Here is a 21,880-nt window from a genome sequence, read left to right on the forward strand (position 1 = left end):
TCAAGTTGAAAATGTTCTGTTTATAACAAGTTACAAGATCCAAAAGATTGGAATCACACTGCACAACAGCAAAAGGAGAGCATCCAGTTAGTACAATAGAGAAAACTACAGTCTCTCACACATACACGCACCAGACTTCATCTTCCTCCCCTCATTAGCTGTGACATACAGTGCAGCAAAGTCAGACCCGGCAGTCAAAACTTCTACCTGGCAGGTGACACGTCAAAATCGAAATGATTTTTCAAGGTCTGATCGCTGCTTTAAGCCAGACTTTTTGTTTGTTGGGGGGGGGGGGGGGCGGGATTGCTTGCTTGCTTGTTTGTTGGGGAGGTTGTTCGGGTGGGGGGTTCTTTTCCCTTTTTTTGTTTCAGGGTTTGGGGTTGGGTTTTTTTTTGGTGTGTGTTTTTTTGCTTCCAAAGCTTCACAGCTTCACTTGCAATAAAGGAATTAGAGACACAGCTTATACCTTACAGATCAAACTGAGAACTGGATACAGACACTTCAAAACAACTTTACAAGAGGAACATCTTGGACAGCCCCCTGTGTGAATGCAATGTCCAAACAGCACAGCATTTCATCAAACTCTGCAGTCTTTAAAAATGCCCAGATGGGGCAGGTGGCATCTATCCACTGAGCAATACCAGACAGTGGCTCTTAGATTTGGAAATTAATAGCTGATACCATATGAAAAAGAGATCACTAAAGCAGTGAGTTGAGGTGTATTACAATCATCTAGGAACAGCCAATGCCTGGAAAAGCAGGAAATCATCCAGTATTTTAGCGAACACAACTACAAGGGACCATGAAGTCCAGGCTTGTTCAGCTGTACAACCTATCCCCAATATAGTTTTTCCAACAATTATGTACATCTTTATGGTCTAATTTGCGTGGTCTAAATATGGCCTAATTATGTACATCTCTATGGTCTCTATGGCTTTGTGCAGTCTAATTTGTTGTGTTGCAGTGATGGGGGTATTTAAATCTCCCCTCTAGGAGAAATCAAGTTGAGGTTCCCTGGTCTCCGGTCAAATCTTCCAATTTCAGTTTCACCCCTTTATTCCTGTCCATTTTGTACTGTCCTGAGCAGTTCCCATCCCCGCTACACCCTTCTTCTATCAACACTGCAAGATGATTACTATCATTATCTTGCTAAATAAACTCTCTTGGACTTAATAGTAGGAAGCATTTCTTTCCAGTTTCCAGAAACTTGTGACAGTCTTAAAATATGACATGAAGTTGGATCCCTCGTGTTGTGAAGTTGTCATTACATCTGCACTAGAACCATGTCAAGGTTTTCAGAAATGACAGCATTGGAAAAGTGGCAGGTTTCTTCAGATGGGGATGTTTGGCTTGTGCCTCTAGCCAAACACAGTGAGGAGGAGAACATGGTACTATCTAATGTATTTCAACCACTTTGGAAGCATGGAGACCCAGAGAAAGGAACTTCCCATTCCCTTTCTCCATGGGCAGCACGGGAAGGGGGAGGGAAACAGTGGAGAATACAATAGAGGATCATGACAATCCTTGAATGACCACATTTTTGTTCAGTCACTCACTGTCTTTGCTGACACTTGCAACTTCAGCAAAATTCCCTGGCCCTTCATGTGTGCTGCTGTCCACCCCACAATGGCGATGCAAAGTAATCATCAGACTTCAGCGCTTTGAAGAGCTGAATGGCCTGCATGCGAAGTGCATCCTTTGGCTTGCTGTGGGCAGATTTTTCATCACACTCAGTCTTTCCAGCTAATTCACTGGCTTCTGGAGACTTACTGGCTAGGGAGGATTGCTGATTCTTGGAAATCTTTTTGCTGGGGTTGGGGAAGAAACAATATTCACCAACCTGGTGTAGGAAAACTGGGTCAGTGCCATCAGGGTTGAACACGACCAAGCTATTCTGATGCACAGGCTCTTCTTTAGAAAGCTCACCCCCCTCCAGTGAAGCAGAGGGGGAAAGGCTGATGGGTTTGGGGCTGCCTTGTGGGGTCAGAGGGAGTTTCATATTGCTATCCAGTTCAGGCTGCTGTGACCCAGGAGGAGTGGCTGGTGCTTGAGATGCAACTGGGAGTGAGACACCAAACCTCCCAGAGAGCAATGCAGGGCTGAAGGTGTCATCCACAGTTTGAGGCAGCTGGGAGTCGTAAGTTAATGTGCCAACACCATTGAGCATCTGCTCCTGAGGGTCCAGGGCAGGTGAGAGATTGACAGAATCTTCTGCCAGTACCAAGCACAGACCTTTGGTGGTGATGTACTCCAACGGCCATTGCCAAGAGGAGCTGTTAATAGGGACAGCAGTCAGTGATCCCTGACCTTCTCTTTCCTCTTTCACTCCTTCCTCACCTTCTGGTAGGTCTTGTAATGCATCTTGCCCTCCAGCAACTATCTGCTTCATTTCTTTCTGGTCTGAGAACCAGGGGGATTGGAGAAAATTTGCTCTGGTCTCTGCCCCCACCATTGAGGCCTGGGTACAGCACTCCTGGGGTAGGGAAATGTAGTCCACAGATACTGATTCCTTCCTGATTCCTTCTGGGGCAAATCCCAGATCCTCCTGAGTATGAGCCAGGGAGTTCCCATATGAGCAATAAAGGTATGGACCATTAAAATCACAGGACCTGGGGACCTGAGAGGTAGTGTCCACCTCAGCACTGCCAACACAGGCAAATGGGGCTGGTGAGAGGGACTGACTGGTCCTTTGACTTGACTGCCAGCCACACAGGGCTGCTGAAAGTGGAGTGGGACCTGGCACTTCAGAAACTTGATACCGGTTTTCTGGGTCCATCTTTGGTGCCTCAGCTCCTAAGGACCCTGCCGAAACAAACTTCGCCACACTGCAATAGAGAAAAACAAAAGGGATGATTCAGTAACAAGAGGTCACCTGCAGAGAGCACTGCAGAGAGACAGGAGCTGAGCTAAGGACACATAAAGCCTCCCAGGAATTAGAAGGAATATTTCCCTATGGGCAGATTACCTCACCTGGCTAGTTCCTGGCACCTCCCCCTGGAGCATCTGGCACATGCTCCTGGTGGTATCACAATCCCAAACTTGGTGGACCAATTCAGATTCCTGCATTCCCAGGGTACACACACCGAGCTGCCAGTCACCCTTCAGAGAATGTTACCGCCAGTATCCACATTTATGTAGCTTTGTACATACATATAAAGGGCGTGGAGGGAGATTGTTCATCACTATTTCTAGATCAGGAAATAGATTGGAAAGTGGTCTTTCCACAGGCATACTAGGATCCCAGGGCCACCAAAATACATTTTGCAGAATATCACGAACATGTTATCTGTGCATCATTCACTCACCCATCTAGCACTTGCAGGTTGCTGGCCTGCTCCATCTTCACTGAAGAACTCAGTTTGCTGAAGTCCCACAAGCTACTGGACCCTAAAGGTCCTTTCTGAAAAAGAAATGTCAGGTAATATTGCTCCTTCAGGAAGGAGGGACCTTCTAAATAGCCCGGGAAAGACAGGGGGCATTAGTATGGTCAGTATGTAGCAAAAGCCACAGCAAAGGGTGTCCTGGTGGCAGCACTGCTCCAAGGGCCTTCTCCCAGGTCTATTTTGTTCTCTATCTTTTCCACATTGCCAGCCTCTACCCTGTGTTTCAGGTGAGGGCAGGTGTATAATGGTAGCTCTACTCAAGAAATCATCAGCAACAGGATGGGCAAGTATAAGAAGGGGCACAAACTACCACTTCGTGCAATGTCAACTTTGCTCCAGGAAGACTCTGGAGACATGATTGACAAGGGCAGAAAATAATAACAATCAGCCTGGGCAGCTCACCATTTGGGATGCTCACATGCTTTGGATAAGAAAACTCATCTGAAATAACTGACCAACAAGCTTTTAATACTACAGAACAAAATCTGACTATGGCTTTAAAACCAGTTACATGGCCAGAAAGAAAGATGCATTGCGAATGGACTGCTCCTTCATGCAGAGAGAGGTCCCTAGGAACTTGTCCCAGGGACCAGCGCTAGGCTCATTGTTACCTGTAATTACTGCTTTCAAGATAGGGCTGGGCTGCAAAGGGGTGAAGTTTGCTGGTGAACCCAGATTATTCTCTTAGTTACAACTGTAAGACATGTTTATGCCAACTTCCATCAGAGGCTGGGACTGCTGCCGAGAAAAAGACTCCCCCCCTTGCTCCCATGCTGCATATGACCAAGTCTGCCAATTAGGCAGAAGAGATGACTTAGAGAAGACGAGGCTATGCACCTCAATGTTGTTTCCCTCTTCAATCTCAGAAGAGCTAAGAGTGGAGCTGGGACCTACACTTAGCAGCCATCTAAGCCATCTACCCTGCCAGCTTGCCAGGCTTGGATGCATGCTAGCTTGTTTCTTAACACTATCCTAGGCTCAGAAAGGAGGCAGCAGAGACATGGTCTTAGGGAACTGAAAGGATCTCCAGGTGGATTTAAACCCACTGAGAAATGATTAGTAGCATAAGGCAACAACCAGTAGTAAAAATAGCCTAGATGTCTCCCATACACCAAAGGGCAGAACCCTCAAGAGAAAATGCTTTGCCAGTCAGCAGAGACAGAACAAGGAAAGTGAATCTCCATTGTGGACCACGTGGTCCAAAAAGTAGGAGGATGCTTGGAAAAACTGAAAAGGGCATACAAATAACAGAGGGAGCTTGACTGGAGCACAAACTCTATTCCCAATCATCTCCCATTAAATGGGATGTAGCACAGATGGAAAAGGTTCAGAAGAGGACAACTGTAGTGATTCTAGGTATGGGTAAGACATAGGCCAAAACAAGAGAGGAAGCTATGTTTACTTCATCTGGAAAAGACAAACATATATGTGGAGGTGGACCTGTGGTTAGGTCTGTGACAAAGGCAATCTAAGACCAGGTTCCAGTTCCCCATCCTGTGTCACACATTCCTGTGTGAACTCAAACAAGTCAGGTACCTCTTTTGCACCAAAGTCCTTCCTTTGTACAATCCCTGTGCTCACAGGGATGTTGTGATGATACTGAAATACAGTACACAATTTTCCCTGGGAAAATACATGCAGGGAGAGAAATATGTATTCCCACATATGAAGAAGCTGGGCAGTGAGACTGTGAAGAACATGGGGAATTTCATAGATTTCATAGATTTCATAGACATTAGGGCTGGAAGGGACCTCAGGAGATCATCGAGTCCAGCCCCCTGCCCAAAGGGCAGGAAGTCAGCTGGGGTCATAGGATCCCAGCAAGAGAAGCATCCAATTTACTCTTGAAGGTGTTCAATGTAGGTGCTTGAACCACCTCCGCTGGCAGACTGTTCCAGACCTTGGGGGCTCGGACAGGAAAGAAATTCTTCCTTATGTCCAGCCTCAAACGGTCTTGCAGGAGTTTGTGACCGTTTGACCTCGTCATCCCTTGGGGTGCTCTGGTGAACAGACGTTCCCCCAGATCCTGGTGGTCACCCCTGATAAACTTATAGGTGGCCATCAGATCACCCCTGAGCCTGCGCTTTTCCAGGCTAAAGAGCCCCATGGCTCTCAGCCTGTCATCATAAGGTCTGTTTTCCTGACCTCTGATCATGCGCGTGGCTCTCCTCTGGACTCTCTCAAGTTTCTCCACATCCTTTTTGAATTGTGGAGCCCAAAACTGGGTGCAGTACTCCAGCTGCGGCCTCACCAAGGCCAAGTACAAGGGGAGAATGACGTCCCGGGATTTGCTCGAGAAGCATCTATGGATGCAAGCCAGTGTTTTGGTCGCTTTACTAGCCGCAGCATCGCATTGCAGGCTCATGTTCATCTTGTGGTCAATGATGACCCCCAAGTCTCTTTCTTCTGTAGTGCTATCCAACTTAGCACTGCCGAGCCTATAAGGATGCTGCAGGTTTTTCCTCCCAAGGTGGAGAACCTTGCATTTTTCGGTGTTAAACACCATCAGGTTCTCGTCCGCCCATTTGCTAAGCTTGTCCAGGTCAGCCTGGATCACCCGCCTATCTTCTGGCGTGGATGCTTTGCCCCAAAGTTTGGTGTCATCGGCAAACTTGGCCAGTCCACTCCTGACTCCAATGTCCACATCATTAATGAAGATGTTGAACAGGATGGGTCCCAAGACAGAGCCTTGAGGGACCCCACTGGTCATGTCCTGACCAAGAACAACCATGTGATATATGTTTGAGCAGGAGTCACTTCATCTCATATATGAGAGGGCCAGGAATGAATATTGCTGGTCAGAGTACTGCATGCCTGGGGAGGGGAGGTTACTTACTCTGAAGCCTCAGGTTTGGCTACTAGTGTAAGAGACACAAGAAACCAACGGCTTTATCTGCAGTATCCACTCTTCCCACAGCATCCTCAACAATTCCCACCAGCTGGGGGCTGTGAGCAGGCAGATTCCACATTGGATGCTCCCCACAGCAGGAAGCCCCAGGGCAGCCTGCCTTCCTTCCTCCTCCCTCGTCTCAGGTGCAGTGTGCGGCCCCCTCTTACCTGAAAGAAGCCCTGCACCAGCTGACTCTTGCTGGGATTGGGAATCTTTTCCTCCCATTTCTTCTTCTTTCTGCAACAACAACAGTGATGCAGAGTTGGCAGGGAAAGCACGCAGCCTTGCCCTGGGCTATGATGCACGCAGCCTTGCCCTGGGCCTGCACCAAGCATGCAGCCTTACCTTTGACCACCCCAGAGATCCTGAACCTCCAGGACCTTGCACTAACCTAATCTTCTATCACAGACAGAGCTCCCTGCTATATCCCAGGCTCGCGCCAGCTGAACTAAGGTGACCATGGAGGGAGCCCTTCTTCCCTTGGTTTTCCAGCCTCTCTCCACTATGATATTTGGAGCCTCTGCACCACACTGACATACCTGAGGAAATATTGAGAGCTGTACCAGCTAACTACTACCAACATGGTGATGCCGAATGAGACCAGCAGTGGGACAACCACGGGTGACACAACTGAAATGAAAAAAAAGAAGAGAGAGAGAGAGTGAAATTAAGAGAAAACAAAACAGTGCCTTCACCCTGTTATCTAACCTTTCACTCTAGATGTTCTTAATGGATGATATGATGAGTTTTAGTTGCGGAGCAGCAGGCTGTAGCAGAAGCACTCACAGTGTGGCCCTGTCAGATTCCAACAAGTGCAAATTCTGCTAAATACCTTTTCACAACAAGGATACAAGAAGGAAAGAAGGAAAGTTGCAGAGCAAATAATGTGTCCTGATAGTGAGGTCTGGTAAACTCTCCCAAGTGCAAATGACTGGCTGTGATTAATCACAGAGCTGGGACACCTCCCAGGAAAGCAAGACAGGAACACATCTGTTAAACCCAAGTCATGAATTATCCCGAGTGTGCCCAAGCCCCTCCTGTTTGGCCTCCCATGAGACCACAGGCCTCGTGAATTTTCCACAGATTACCTGTCTTACAGCACTCCTAGGACTAAGTGCTGTAGTTCCTTTCCCACAGACTTAATTACCCAACATGCAAGTGGTGAAAGAGCATTCATTAAACCCTTGTTTTCTCAAGTCCAGTGTGAGGAAATCTTAAGAAATATCCCAGACTTTCCCATCCCCCCCAAAAAGGGAGTTTTGGAGACATTTTGTTAACACTGGGCATGTCTACACGTGCATTTAGGCATGCCTAAATTTAATGCGCATTAGCCTAATGCACAGTAAGCTGGTTTAGGCAGGCATCTACATGTATTAAGGTGTGTGGACTGACACACAGCGTTAATGTGCTTTAATGAAGCTATGTGTATGTTAATGCACTTCAACTATTCATACCTAAATTTGATACCTGCATTTGCATGTTTAGATGCATCCTAATGCATCTTCAGTTTAGGCTAATGTCTGCATGGCAATGGAGTGCTTGTACTTGTCAATTTGCCCTGAAATCACTCTCCCCACAGACCATTAGCAGGATATACAAAACAGAAATTAGATTTATTACACAAGAACATTAGATTACACAAGAAAACATAACAGATATGGTTGAAGACAAAAAGAAAAAAAATAGAAACAAAATAGAAACAATCACATTCTGTTTCTCTAACTAAGAGCTGCTTCTCAGTGAGCTTTGTCAGAATTTGCAGTGTCCAGCTCTCCAACTGGCTGGTCCATATTGCTACCAGCCCTTAAGATGGGGACCAGAAATTTCCCTTTAAGGCCAAACATCCCTAAACCACCTTTCTCCTCAAAAGGCATCTCTTAAATACCTTATTGTTATTACCCCTTCTTTCTTCTGTTCAGTTCTCACGGATGATATGCATCATGCAGATGATTTTCTTCCTCCAGGCAGGCTAATCTGACAAGTTAAGTTTCCTTCCTATTCATAATTTTACTCAAAGACAACAGCAAAAATTACTAAAACCCCTTAATCAGATTTCCCTTAGCCATTTTGTATTCCAGCAGGAGAGAGAAACATGCTCAGCATGAGATTTGAAATGGATGTTAGTCAATGGGTAAACTGAGGCATCTCCCTCTGAAAATTAATCAGCCATTGGTAAACACTGCGAGTTTTGCCACTTCCCTGCTTAATATATAAGCCTGCTACAATCTTCTCTGGTATGCAGACAGCTATTGTATAGTGCAGAGTATTCTTGACACTTAGCCTATCAGGATGCTCCTTGCCTATCTTTGATCAAGTCATATTACAAAAATCCAAAGATGCATTCATACCAAGTACACACAAACATAAAAATAATACAAACGGACATAGTTTTACATTAGCCAGGAAAAGAGACCAACCACAACAATAGTTAATCCAATTCAGAGAAATCTTTGTTTACAGAAAGTAATGTCCCCCACAATTGTTCTGTGCTTAAAGGGGTACCCAAGACAGTACCGTGCTCTGTTTCCCAAGTGCACTCCTCACTCCACTCACTCCAGGGACCATCATAGTCAGAAGATGCATGCACCCTTGCCCGCATTTTTGCCCTATAGCGTGTTGATGACTTTAGCATCTTGGAGGGGAAGATGAAGGGGGGCTCATCATTGCTGATGTTGATGGACTTGTCAGCCTGAGGAGAGAAAAGCAACATGAATTAAATTGCCTTTCCTACCCACCATCTCACAGGAGTGTGGGATCTGCAGAACCGCCAACACCTACCTCCGAGGATTGGTCTGCCTTCCAGTACAAGACTTGATATCTCTGTTTTATAAAGTCATACTGTAGCTTATGCTTTACCCATCTCAGTTCATACTCCTGGTCTTCCTTTGTTGTCATTGTCAAGTTGGTGGGTGCAAGCACTTTGACTGGAACACAAGGAACATTTTAGGTGCGAACATCCCTCCCTTGTCTCAGTATCTTTCTGCCCACCCCTCCAGTTTTTCTCCATTCTGGGTAGATGCCAGGACCAAGTTGCATTTTATCTGCTGATAAGTAAGATAATGCTTCCACCTGGTACATCTTATCTCAACCTGCCCAATGCTTAGTATGCTTTTTTTAGAGCTCATTGAAGGCCTAGGAATCCACCTGCAAGCTACTTCATTTAGAGCCAAACCAACCAGCACCATGTAATATGAGCTCTGCACAATATAAAAACCATATCCAGTGGGATCTTGCAAGAGCCTCTTAGAGTTACAGTTCTCCACATCTTTCTTCCTCAGCCAAATATAACACTGGACATCAACAGAATTCTAATCACAAAATTTGAAACACATACAATAAAATGTAAAAATGAAGGCAAACCTGCTTTAAAAAAACAGATATGATACAACCAGTTGTGCCCTGTGCTATCAGTGGCAAGCTTAGTACTGGAAGGAACAAGGCTAAAGTCATCCCATTTTCAAATCACTGTTTGTCATTGGCCCTTCTCTAATGCAGCAACTGATCCACCAACTGCAATCCTACATTGTTTCACTTGAATAGGCCACTCCTTGTGTTCTCCTCGAACATAAACCCATGGGCATGTCCTGTAGGCAGTTCCCAGAACACTTCCTCTGGGTATGCCAAACTCAAAAGGTTGGGGGATGGAGTTTCATGCAGTCACTGACTCTGATGTTATAGAACCCATATGGGCTTACTAAGACAGGGAGAACAGCACTATCTAGACATTTAGTTGCTTTGACCCGTGCCACTTTGATGCCCAGCTGTTTCAGACCTCAGTCACGCACGCTCAGAGAAGAGTTCCATTTGAGGCTCTGGTCATTGCCTGGCTTTGAAGGAAAGTATGGGGGAGCAATAGGCCCATCTCTTATCCACTTCTTGTAAATAGTTTCAGACCTGTACATAGCTTCCTCGCTCTTATTTTACTGGACCCCTGCTGGTTATTACTCTTCCATACCCCAGGGCCTATTGCATTTTCCTGATGCTCGAGTTCTGTTGCCCTATTCAAGCTTGACTCTGCTCTTCTGACAGTACAATTTATTCCTTCAATATCCTTCATCTCAAGAAGCACATGCAGTATTAAGTGAAAGGATGCCAATTCTGAAGACCAGTAAATGCAAACAGTCAAGTCACAGTCATCTACATTGCCAGCAATTCACATGTGCCACCCACATGGCAGAAAATTTTCATGGCAAGGAGAACAGTCATTTAAGACAGATGGTTTCTATAGAGAAAGGCTTAACTCAGGCAGGCCACTTGACCTAGGTTTACATGTCTCATCCACAGTGGCACCAGCAGTGAAACTTCGCACACCAACCTGATTCACCACAGAAGGGTAGTAGCCAGGATTGCCTGCCACCTTCCAGATAGTTATTGTCTTTTGCTTCTTCGTGCCCAATATTCTCATATTGGCAATCTGCCTGTGCAGTTCTGGGGACAGCTCAACACAGGTTTCCAAGCAAGGAAATCTGTGGCATGTGGTACATCCTTATCTAAAGTTCCCACATCATAGAATCATAGAAGAAGGGTCAGAAGGGACCTTGTAGATCTTCAAGTCCAACCCCCCGCCTGGGCAGGAGAAAAAAACTGGACTCAAATGAGTCTAGCCAGGTAGGCATCAAGCCTCTTCTTAAAGACCCCCAGGGGAGGAGCCAGCACCACTTCCCTTGGAAGTTGGTTCCAGCTCCTAGCCGCCCTGACTGTGAAGTAGTTCTTACGGATGTCTAATCTAAACCTACTCTCCAATAATTTGTGTCCACTGTTCCTTGTCATGCCAGGGGGCGCTAGGGGAAACAGTGTCTCCCCCAAACCCTTCTGGTCCCCCCTAGTGAGTTTATAGACAGTCACCAGGTCCCCCCTCAGCCTTCTCTTGTGAAGGCTGAACAGGTTCAGGTCCTGCAGCCTCTAATTGTAGGGTCTGCCCTGTTGTCCCTGGATCATGCAGGTGGCCCTCCTCTGGACCCTCTCAGTGTTGTCCACATCCCTCCTGAAGTGGGGCACCCAGAACTGGACGCAGTACTCCAGCTGTGGCCTGACCAGTGTTGCATAGAGGGGGAGGATCACCTCCTTGGCCCTACTTGAGATGCACCTGTGGATGCACGACAAGGCCCGGTTAGCCCTGCCAACCGTGACCTCATATTGTCGGCCCATGTTCATCTTGGAGTCAATAACGACTCCAAGATCCCTTTCTGCCTCCGTGCTCTCAAGAAGGGAGTTTCCCAGTCTATAAGTGTGCTGCTGGTTTCTCCTGCCTAAGTGCAGCACCCTGCACTTGTCAGTATTGAAACGCATCCTGTTTATGTTAGCCCACTCCTGTAACCTATCCAGATCTTGCTGCAATCTTTCCCTCCCTACTAGCATGCTCACCTCACCCCAAATTTTGGTATCATCAGCGAATTTAAACAGGTTGCATTTCACCCCGTCGTCCAAATCACTGATGAAGAAATTGAACAGCGCAGGCCCAAGGACCGAGCCCTGGAGGACCCCGCTGCCCACTTCCCCCCAGGTTGAATATGACCCGTCCACCACCACCCTCTGAGTATGACCCTTGAGCCAATCTGCAATCCATCTGACTGTGTAGGCATCAATGCCACAGTTGCCTAGTTTTTTAATGAGGATGGGGTGGGAGACAGTGTCAAAGGCCTTGCTGAAGTCTAGAAAGACTACGTCCATGGCGACATCTGCATCCATTGGCTTTGTGACCTGATCATAAAAGGCAATCAGGTTGGTCTGACATGACCTGCCCCTAATGAAACCGTGCTGGTTGCCCTTGAGCATCATCCCTGAAGCCGGCCCATCACAGATGTGCTTCTTGAGGATCTTCTCAAAGAGTTTCCCAAGGATAGAGGTAAGACTGACAGGCCTATAGTTGCCCGGGTCCTTTCTCTTCCCTTTTTTGAAGATGGGGACCACGTTAGCTATCTTCCAGTCATCTGGCACCTGGCCCGAGCACCACGAGCACTCGTAAAGCCATGCCAAGGGCCCTGCAATAACCCCAGCTAGCTTCCTCAACACCCTGGGGTGGAGAGCATCTGGACCCACTGACTTAAACACGTCCAGCCCCTCCAGAGGCTCTCTAATGCTCTCACATGCTGCTGGCTGTCCCATATCAGAAGCAAATTTTCTCCCAGCAGTTAATGATGATTTCCTCACCTAAAGCAAGCAGTTGACACTCTGCAGCAGGTCCCACAGCAAGCCATCCTCAGACATACACAGGTCTTGCTTCACTTCTGATGGCTTGTCAGCATCAGTCACAAGTGTGTTAAATGAGTCCAAGGTATGTTCTGTAGTGTATTAGTCTAAAGACCTTTAGTCATGGCCCTGCCACAGCATTACTTATAAATGCTCACTCATTTGGACAAGGATTTGCATGCTTGACAGCAAGAGGCTATAAGTATCATATGTGCCAGGTGCTGGTCAGTGTCCAGCATTTTGCAGAACCCTAGACAGGAGACATCCATGCTCCTGCTCCATGCAGTTAGAAGACAGCACCATTTCCCTCCCAAAATGTACTGGCCCATTGGTGGGAATATTTTTTTGGTTGGCCCACAGAAGTTAAAGTTGGATATTTGCAGCCAACCTCCCCCAGAACTCTTCATTGCGCTACAGCACATGTCCCACACTGCAGTGGGGTACACAAGGCTGCAAGGAAAATGGAATGCCAGCTGCATGTTATCACACACACCACATGGCAAATGCCATTTTCAGTGACTGCTTCAAGTTACAACTGAAAACAACCTGGCTTTCATGACACCATTGTTCTGCTTTGCCCTGCTCTACTTTATACAACTTTCCCTGGACATTTACCTAAGTCCTAGCATTCCTTCCAGCACTATCCTCCTGCTCTAAGGTTCCTCTGAGCTGTGCCAAGCAACACTCCTCTACTTCAAGCTTCACACAGCAGTGCTCTTCACACAGCAGACCTTGTCAGGAAGGCCAAAGCTTCCTTTCCTTACTATTTGTCTCATCCCGACATCACTGTCAAGCTCCTTCTCAGCCAGTCCATTTCTCCCTTTCTGCCAGTTGTCTACCCATGGGAGAACATCTGGGAGACAATCCCAAGTTCACCACAACAGAGTATATGTAAATAGGGTCTCACTGTGCTTGCAGGCTTCAATGCTTTTCTCCTCTTTCTTGGGCCGGACAGTTACATAGTACCGACTCACATGGTTGGGGTTGGAGATATTGATCTCACAGCTCTGGAATACATAGGGGATGTGAGGCAACCTCTTCTCATGAACTGGTGAGCATTCCTTCTCTCTGAGGGTAAAAGAGGTCAAGCTGATTTAAGCAGGGGAGGGATGGTCAGACACATAGGAAGAAAGGTGCCTACAGGAGGCCAGGGGCAGGTCACTTACTCTGATGTCTGTGTAACCTTGTAGAAGAGTGTGAACAAGACAGAGCTGGTGACCTCTTGCCGTACTTCCCAGCTACACAGGAGGCGATCAACACCATTGAAGAGGCAGCGGAGATTCTTGGGTTGACTATCATCTCCTGAGAAAGGCAGAAGTGAGGCTTCCTCTAGGCAGAATAGGGATGAGCGAAGGGACAACAGTACAGGAGGGACTGGCTGTGACCATTATGAGGAAAGACAATTTTTTTCGTTTCAGGCTAGACTCTAGAGTGTTATGTCAGTCTAGCTATCCAACCTTCCAGCAGTGCTTGGAGCCAGTCTCTATACTGTGACAGGTAAACAAGGCAGACCACTCTAGGGGTCATCACAAAACCCGCCAGCACTACAAGGCACACTGGCAGAGGGACTGGGCATAAGGAGCTTGTGCTGCTCTTGCCAGAGCTAACTTGGCACCTTTTCTGTGGGACTAAACATAGGGCTTCACCCTCTATCGCTACTCATCTGGTTCCTTTCATAGGCACCACAGCCACTCAAGTAAAAGTTGACGGTGACACTGGGGACCTTTGGGTGAGCAGAACATAATAATCACATTCCAGCAATGTCCCAGTGCTCTTCAGCTCAGCCCCAAACATCTACTGCTAGTACAGCACATAGTTCAATGCTCCTCACCCCCCAACACCTCATCCTGACCCTTATTCTCTCACATCACACTTACCTGCCTGGGTCTCCCAAGACACCTCTGTGCTCCATGCACTGTACTGCCCAGTAAAGTTACTCTTCTGGCTTGGCTTGGCTCGGACACGAGCAACATAGGTGCTCCCAGGTACAAGGCTGTCGTGGCTAAAGAGATGCTTGGAGGTATTTGAGACTAACACAGAGGAAGAAATCTGTCCATGGCATGAGAGAGATGGAAGTGGGTAGAAAGGAGAAATAACAGGACAAAGAAGAGAAGGAGAGAGGACAAGAGAGAGAGACGATGTCAGAGATGAATGTGAAGATATCTTTCCTTGAGCATGGCTATGGGGTGAATTTCAGTCATGTCTGTGATCCTGGACTAGGCCACAGTACAATGCTGCTTGTGTGGAGTTTATTGCTTTCAAAGCAGACAGACACCTTTGCACCTTCAGGGTCTCTCAATTTGACCAGCCAGGGCTGGAAGTAGAAGACACCCCTAGACAGCTACATCATGCCAGAGGCACGGCGTGTGGAACATGCAGCTTTCAGGAGATCAGATGTTTTCAGTGCCAGCTATGAAGGTTTCAGTGGCTGATGATTACAGCAGTGAATGTTTTTGAGCAAATTTATTTAAATGAAAAGTGCTTATATAAAGTAAACGTAATTTTTAAAACTCAGAACAATTCACTTTAAAATTGATGTCAGATTTACTTTTCCACAACAACCTTTTAACTGTTTAAAAAGCTCAGAAGTAAAATGAAACATTTTGCTTCAGTGAATTATTTTTCATTCAAAACATATTTTTTTCAATTTTCAGTTTATCAACAGTTTTGAAAACAAACACATTTTGCTTTAGCCTGAAGCACAAATCCTCTTCAGTTTTCCGGAAGTGCCAATGAATGGAGAAATCTGTTCTGTAAGTGCAGCTTCCCTGATACCTTATATATAATACAACTCAAAACAGTGCAAGCAAATGCCTGCATATGTCTCATGCCTACCTCCCAGGACTCCCAGTCCCTCTTGTAGGCCACTTCATATTCCAATGAGTCGTCCTGCAAAGGGCTTCCATTTATCCCACCAGCTGCTTCCCATACCAGCAGAAAATTATCTGCTATCGTCACATGGATTGACAGCTTTTGAGGTGGTAGTGGTTGGACTGAAAAGGTGATGGGACAATTAGTAAGTGTGAAGGAGAGGGAAGAGGGCCTTTCTAAGCCTCCCAATGTCTATAAGGAAAGCTGCAGAGCTGCCTAGCTTCAGCTTTTGGTGGGATTACCTAGGACTGCTGCCAATAGCTCTCAGATGGTTTGCAAGGCAGAAGCTTTGGGGGCCAAGACCTTGGAGAAAATGGTGACAAACAGAAGAGAAGGTAGACAGGTATAGGGGTGCTGCTGGGAGGAACTAAGGCAGCCTTCGTTCACTTATAGTGGAAAATAAATTAATGGACACCCTTCTGAGTTAAAAGTTTTGTCTGACATCATTTATATCCACATAACTGTAAAAACTAAAGAGAAAAAGGACATGGGACATACCAGTTTTCCCAGTGCTGGCAGTGAAGGGAGGGCTCTCCCTATTTTGTCTGTCTTACATGCTATGAATGAGAAGCCACTATCATGACTGAAAATAAACTTAGTTCCTTACTAGATTATACCATAGGCATTAGAGATCAGGGAGCAGTATCTTAGATATTCATGGGGAGAAGGGAAACATGGAGAGATATCCTTACCATTCTGGAAAAGGGTGACATTCAGTTCAGTCTGCAGCAACCGATCAGGTTTGAAGCTGTAAATATCTTTTATCCCTATTGCAAAACAGGAGCTCTTTCTGTGGCATACCCACTGCACGGGGGAGCCCTGGCAGTCAGTGTGCTCCCCTGCTCTTTGGGACTCACATGGCATCTCTATGCTGTTGCTACATGCAGAGAAAGAGACCCAGAAGGAGCCAATTTAGATATAGGAAGCTAACCCAAAATCTGGCCCTTGAAACTGTTCCCACTTTCTATCCTGTGTTGTCTATGTACTGTGTTCATTGCCAGTATAGTTGCATATAGTCCTGTAGTGTATTAAGGGATATGACTAAAATTTCTAACAGGAGAAATGTGATTTGTTCTTTCATAATTTGCTTGGGGTGGGAGAGGGGATGGGGGCAGGAAACAGGGTGACAGGGTGTCTTGTACATATAATAAGTATCTTCTTTTGGTGGGACATGGGGATCTTACTTTTTAAATTATTTTCCATATGTGAACTCTCACCTCTGTAAAAATAAAATAAGAATTGATGTAGCCCTTGGGAGTCATCGCTAGAGCATGGTCACAGCTGGGTCATGAAGGCTGATTATAAAGGAAGGTGAACTAGATGACCTGGTCACCTGAATGGACTTAGTTTTAATTATTCAGGTCTTTGTCGATAATCAGCTAAACCAAAGCAACGTCACATGTTCATGCATGATACCTTCAGCACTAAGGAAACTCTAGCTACTACAGAGAGTGTAGGGTATGTCTTCAGCAACACAGTACTGCAAATACATCAGGCTTGCCCCATGTTCTCTACACTGACTTCCCAAAGAGTATTGATCGCATGTACACTCTTGGTCTTTATCCTTAAGGCTGTTTCTGATCTGGGCACAGAGTATCTAAAGGGCCAAAGATCAGTCTAAGCTTTGGCATGAAGGCCATAGTAAAAAATTCTGCTCCTTTGGTGCAGTGAAATTTTGCCTTTCCAGGATTTTGTGTGAGAGAGAAATTTCCCTGGGCCAATCTGAGATTGTGGAATTAACTGTTCCAGGAGCTAAGGACCATCCAAACATTCAGTCACTTCTGCTCTTAAGTGCAAGGTGAATTTCTTTGACTTGACTTTCTCTAACAGGGATGAAGACAGTGAGAGCCAAATAACACCAAGGATCAAGTCATAAGTGATTTCTGCATCTCTGCCTCATAAGAAGATACCAGTGACCATTTCCCATTTCTCTGCACTTTCTTTGACCCAACCCTGATTCTTTCTCTCCTCACACACAGCTCTCATTTCCACAAAATGTCTTTCTCTTCTTCCCTCCCCTATTTTTCCTCTCCTGTCCCTCCCTCTCCTAGTGTGCCATCCAGCCTGACAGCTTACTTCCCCTTTCAGAAGAAAGCAGATGTAGCGGGGAGATGCTAACATACAAAGCCTCTCCCCTCTAGGAGGAAGCCCGATAAGCAAACACACAGAGCCATTCACTCTTCCTCTCCAGCCATCCATGTTTTGTAGAACAGACACAATCAGAGCCTTGTTCCTGCTGACACTGCTACACAGATGGGTCATGTAAGGAGAAATCTCTCTCCCATTTGCTGATAAAGGACCTTTGTCCCTGCTTCTACTGTAGTGGCTCCTTCTCCACACCAGGTGCAGTAACCTAATATGCTCTAACAACTAGAATCCCACAGCAAAACCAGTAGAGAATGACCAAGAGGTAATCAGAATAACCTGAATAATACATCCACGTTGTATTCATCTTCCCCTCTTTCCAAAGCAGACCTTCATAGGGTCTTCAACTTTCACCCATGCAAAAGCCCAACATAGGTGTATACATGCTACTCAGAGCCCAGCTCAGACCCGCTTCTCACCCCCTCGCCCCCTATTTTAGGTCCAGGAAGCTCCTCACATCTCTCTCTCTAGCAGCGCAGAGTTCATATACTTACGGTGTGCAACCATCAGTATGGAAAAGAGTCATATTCAGGAAGTGATGTGCCTTTGAGCACTCCTCCCACGTGCAGGTTTTTTGTGAAGCATAGTCATTATAACAGTGTAGGCTCTTCATTGGGATACTCTCTGCGAGTGGAAAACAAATACAAAAAGCATAGGTTATAATGGTGAGTGGCAAGGAACAATAGGACAGACACACAATCTGCTGTCATGATAGGAAAGGCAATGATGTAGAAGGAAGAAACTAGCAGATAAGCTCTGAAGGGAGTTCCTGTGTTTCATTTAGTGCATAAATCAAGGATTTTATTAATAAAAACCTCATATTCCTGACTTTCACTGTTCAGAGACTGGAAATGAGAAGGTGCTTACCAGTAACATCTGTTGTTAAAGTCAGCCCATGGCAGTCACGAGGTTGCCAAGTCTTATGATTTTTATCATGATAGCCGATGCTTTTCTTAAAAGCCCCAACTTCTTGATTAAGGTTATTGTCTAAGAATCTTAGTTTTCATGTAAAATATGGTGGGTTTCTGGCTTACACATTTGCAGAGAAATCTAAGATACCTTTGAAGCATGGAGCTCCAACAACATAACAGACAACAGGCCCCCAAATGCACTGTTTTCTGTCTCTCACTTAAGCTATTCTCATGAATTTGGGGACCTGGTTCCTGAGATTTGGACAAAGGTTGGCAATAATGTTTCACTTATGTAAGAGGCACCACAGGCAGCCAGCATACAGAGCCTCTTTGACCTTAGTCCTGAAAAGGCCTCAAAAGGCTTTTGTGGATTTATGCTGAGGGGAGATTGGACACTAATTCTGGTAGCTCACTTGGCCTGCTAGCAGGTATCATGCCATTAGGAAGGCAGTCTTAAGAGAGAGAGATGTTCTAGGGAAGCATTTCTCAGTGGGTCAAAGGAAGGTCCACACAGGTTTGTGAGAGAGCTAAGTCTTAGAAAGGGGCAGGTTTTAAAAATCCAACACATGGAGAACAAGGAAATATGTATCTCAGGACAAAACAGCCAGCTATTAGATGCAATTCCAGAGCTGATGCTTTCTCCACCCTGTTGTAAGGGAGCTCTGTGAAGCTAGGACCCAGAACAATGGAAGGAGGTACCAAAGGAGCATGGAAACAGGGAGCGCGCTCTTTTGTGACAGTCCTATTGGCAGAGTAGGCACTAGAGTAGTCTGTGTATCATGACAGCTACTGAAGCTTAAGTCAGCATGTCCAAGACACCTTTCTAGGGACTGGCAAAGCTGATGGTGCTCTGGTATGACAGTGTATTTGCTGGCCTCTCCCCAATCCTGTGCTGGACACAAAAATCTAAATAGGATCTGGTAGATGCCTTTCAGGACTGGAAGATGAAGGACTTCTTGAGAACAGGGCTGTCCTGTCTGAGGTGGGACTTAGCCTAAATATGTATCTCTTAGTTTACTGGTCTCAGAGACCAAGTATGCCTGTATCTTCAGACATCTTTTCCTGAGATGCTGATGGGTGAAAACCTTGCAAATAACTTATTGGATGTGGGTAGAGGTGATACTTCAAAACACAGTGGATATCAAACATGTGCCTCTCCACCACTGGAAAGGTATGGGGCATGTCTTGGGCTATTCTTTCTAGGGTTCATACTGCACATGTTTTTAATGCAGACCTGGGTCTTGAGACTCTAGGAGAAATTCCTGATGAATTTAAAACACTTCCTCCCACAGAGTTATACTATGCTCAACTAGTTGTAAAAATTCACAGATCAGTTCTAAATAGAACATAGGAGGTTATACCTAGAGTTGATGGACATGAGAAAAACATCTCTTTGCTCCCAGTAATGGCAGAGAAAAAACTGGGAGACCTGGTAGGGGGTGTACTTCCTTATATAAACTGATATATTTGATATTGGCCCTGATCACTTTCACATACTCCAAATGCTCCATTTATACTCCAATTCTGATCTATATTAGCCCTTGCAATTCCCTACCTGTTCATCCCTCCACTCACCTTCAGGGGCCTAGTTATCCCACCACATCACCTTCAGTTCATCCCCCATCCACTTGTCTAATTCTCCACTTGCTCACCCAGCCAGTCACCACCTACTCTTAGTCTCACAACTCCACTTCCTCCCTCACTATCCTTCCACCATCCAGTCTCTTACTGTACTATCCATTCACCAGTCCCACTGAAGAGTTGCCCTCTCAGCTGTCTGTTTATCCATGGAACAGCAGAGAGAGGAAGAGAGTAGAGGAAAGTGGAAAGGAAGGAGACAGAGGACAGAAAAGTGATAGGGCTGAAAGAGGGCAGGGGAGAAGTGGTGATGGGAAAGGAAGGGAAGGGAAGGGAAGGGAAGGGAAGAAAAAAAAAGGAGGTAAAGAATTGGGAATTCACCTTGTTCTTCTCCAACCACAGAGGCCAAGCAGAGTGCCAGCACCACAATGCAGAATTCCCTCATGGTCACATGTGCCGGCACACACAAGTTGGACCCTGATTCAAGAGTTAGCGCTCTGTGCTTCTGACCTGCTATTCTGGTGCTCACCCACGCTTTCTAGTCCTTCTGTGTTGCCTGAAGGACAAGGAGGCAAAATTCTTGTGAAACAATGACTGATACTGGAGTCTTCTCTGAAATGTAAAACATCACCCGCTCCCCCTGCCCTGTCTTGAGTGGACCTTTCAAAAATATACACTGTCCGTCCTGGAAGAGTGAAGTCCTCACCTTTTTGGGTGGTTGCACAGAGAACTGAAAATAAGCTGTGCTCTGCTCATAATATGCAAGGATTTCCTATAACTGCTTTGACAGCAAGAAGCAACTGTTATCCATGGAAAGGGGGATTCAGTCTCCACATTCGCTCCTCCTTCAGCTCCCCACAACATACAATAGACTACTCATCAACGGGCAAGACATGTGAGAACCACCTTGAAGCAGTGCCCACTGGAAGCTTTAAACCACAGAAACAATCCTAGTGAATCCTTATTTTCTTTTTCAGGGGTGAATGCAGAGATTCAAAGCTGAATTCAGTGCTGCCAAGACCTTGAGCCATAGTCTCTGCAGATGTAACTCAATTAAAATGGATAGAGTTGAGCTACTAATAATTTTAACTCTGCATGGCTGCCAGCTAGAGTCTAACGGAGTCCCTGAGCACAGCTACAGCTGGGCTTCTTGTGCCTGGGAACATGAACTTTCCTGCCTCCAGGGAACATAGAGAAGGAGGCCCAGCCCACCCAAAATAACTTACAGCTTCACGAAACCATTTCATCAGGTAATATGCTGCTTAAAGGACTCCTACGAAATCGTGACTCAGAAGACATCTGATGAGACAGCTGACTCTAGTGGCTCATGACTTGTTTGGATGGGTTCCAGTTTACCACTTACCTCTATCCCAACGCTGGCCCAGCTCTCTTACCTGAGCCAAGAGCTGTCAGAGCACTTGGGCAGATGACCCCCTCTGTCCTCACCCACCAGTAGCTTCAGCTTTCTGGATGCAGGAACCAGCACCAGGAATGACACTTCCCAAAACGGGACCGTACACCTAGGAAATATACCTGAAACGTGTTCCTTCCCACCTCCTTTTTTGCACTGATTCAGGCTGGAACTTTGCTGGCTGTGCATAGCCCAACTATTTTTTACCAGAGCAGACACCGCCTTTATTACCACTGAGTCACAAGTGCTTGAACTTCAACTTCCTATTTCTACTGTGTTTCAAATGCTCCAAGCGCCTGCTCAGTTGTATCTGAGAGGAAGAGGAAGCATTTTTTTTCATTCATTACACTTAACTCTTATTATTATTACTATTATTTAAACAGTTTTCAAGGACTAGGGCTTAGAATTTTGTAGAAATCAGGACTAACTCACTGCCACCAGAATCTGTCCATGTGTACCCATCTCCTACCCCCGCAATATTGCTAGGAAAATGTGGGAGAAG

At 46.0% G+C, this 21,880-nt stretch overlaps 1 protein-coding gene across 3 annotated transcripts; it reads right to left on the reverse strand.

Annotated features, from left to right (window-relative positions):
- Window positions 1-21,595, reverse strand: LOC149866202 (cytokine receptor common subunit beta-like). Of its 3 annotated transcripts, none has more exons than XM_090043103.1 (14): window positions 21,501-21,595; window positions 20,349-20,523; window positions 17,973-18,102; window positions 16,026-16,210; window positions 15,298-15,455; window positions 14,340-14,511; window positions 13,629-13,764; window positions 13,370-13,530; window positions 9,052-9,197; window positions 8,788-8,962; window positions 6,813-6,903; window positions 6,441-6,510; window positions 3,306-3,400; window positions 1-2,825 (listed from the first exon to the last, which is right to left on the reverse strand). In XM_090043103.1, exons 2-14 carry the CDS (start codon window positions 20,410-20,412, stop codon window positions 1,601-1,603), a joined length of 2,808 nt encoding a protein of 935 aa, XP_089899229.1. In that variant the 5' UTR covers window positions 20,413-20,523; window positions 21,501-21,595; the 3' UTR covers window positions 1-1,600. The 3 variants fall into 3 exon arrangements, with proteins under 3 accessions (XP_089899229.1, XP_089899227.1, XP_089899228.1); XM_090043101.1 differs by having other exon boundaries at window positions 13,370-13,551; XM_090043102.1 differs by having other exon boundaries at window positions 13,370-13,551; window positions 21,362-21,595.
- Between the last annotated feature and the right edge of the window lie 285 nt (window positions 21,596-21,880).

The sequence above is a fragment of the Crocodylus siamensis genome, chromosome 4, assembly GCF_052110815.1.
Source record: "Crocodylus siamensis isolate JL-2025a chromosome 4, ASM5211081v1, whole genome shotgun sequence".
Taxonomy (NCBI): Eukaryota; Metazoa; Chordata; order Crocodylia; family Crocodylidae; genus Crocodylus; species Crocodylus siamensis.

What these genes read in the sequence shown, in the direction of transcription:
- LOC149866202 (XM_090043101.1), bottom strand. Translation starts at nt 20,412, where the DNA reads ATGAGGGAATTCTGCATTGTGGTGCTGGCACTCTGCTTGGCCTCTGTG. An exon ending in TGTCACCCTTTTCCAGAATG is followed by an intron (nt 15,456 to 16,025) that starts GTAAGGATATCT and finishes TCACCTTTTCAG; the next exon opens with TCCAACCACTACCACCTCAA. An exon ending in AGCTCTCAATATTTCCTCAG is followed by an intron (nt 6,511 to 6,812) that starts GTATGTCAGTGT and finishes TTGTTGTTGCAG; the next exon opens with AAAGAAGAAGAAATGGGAGG.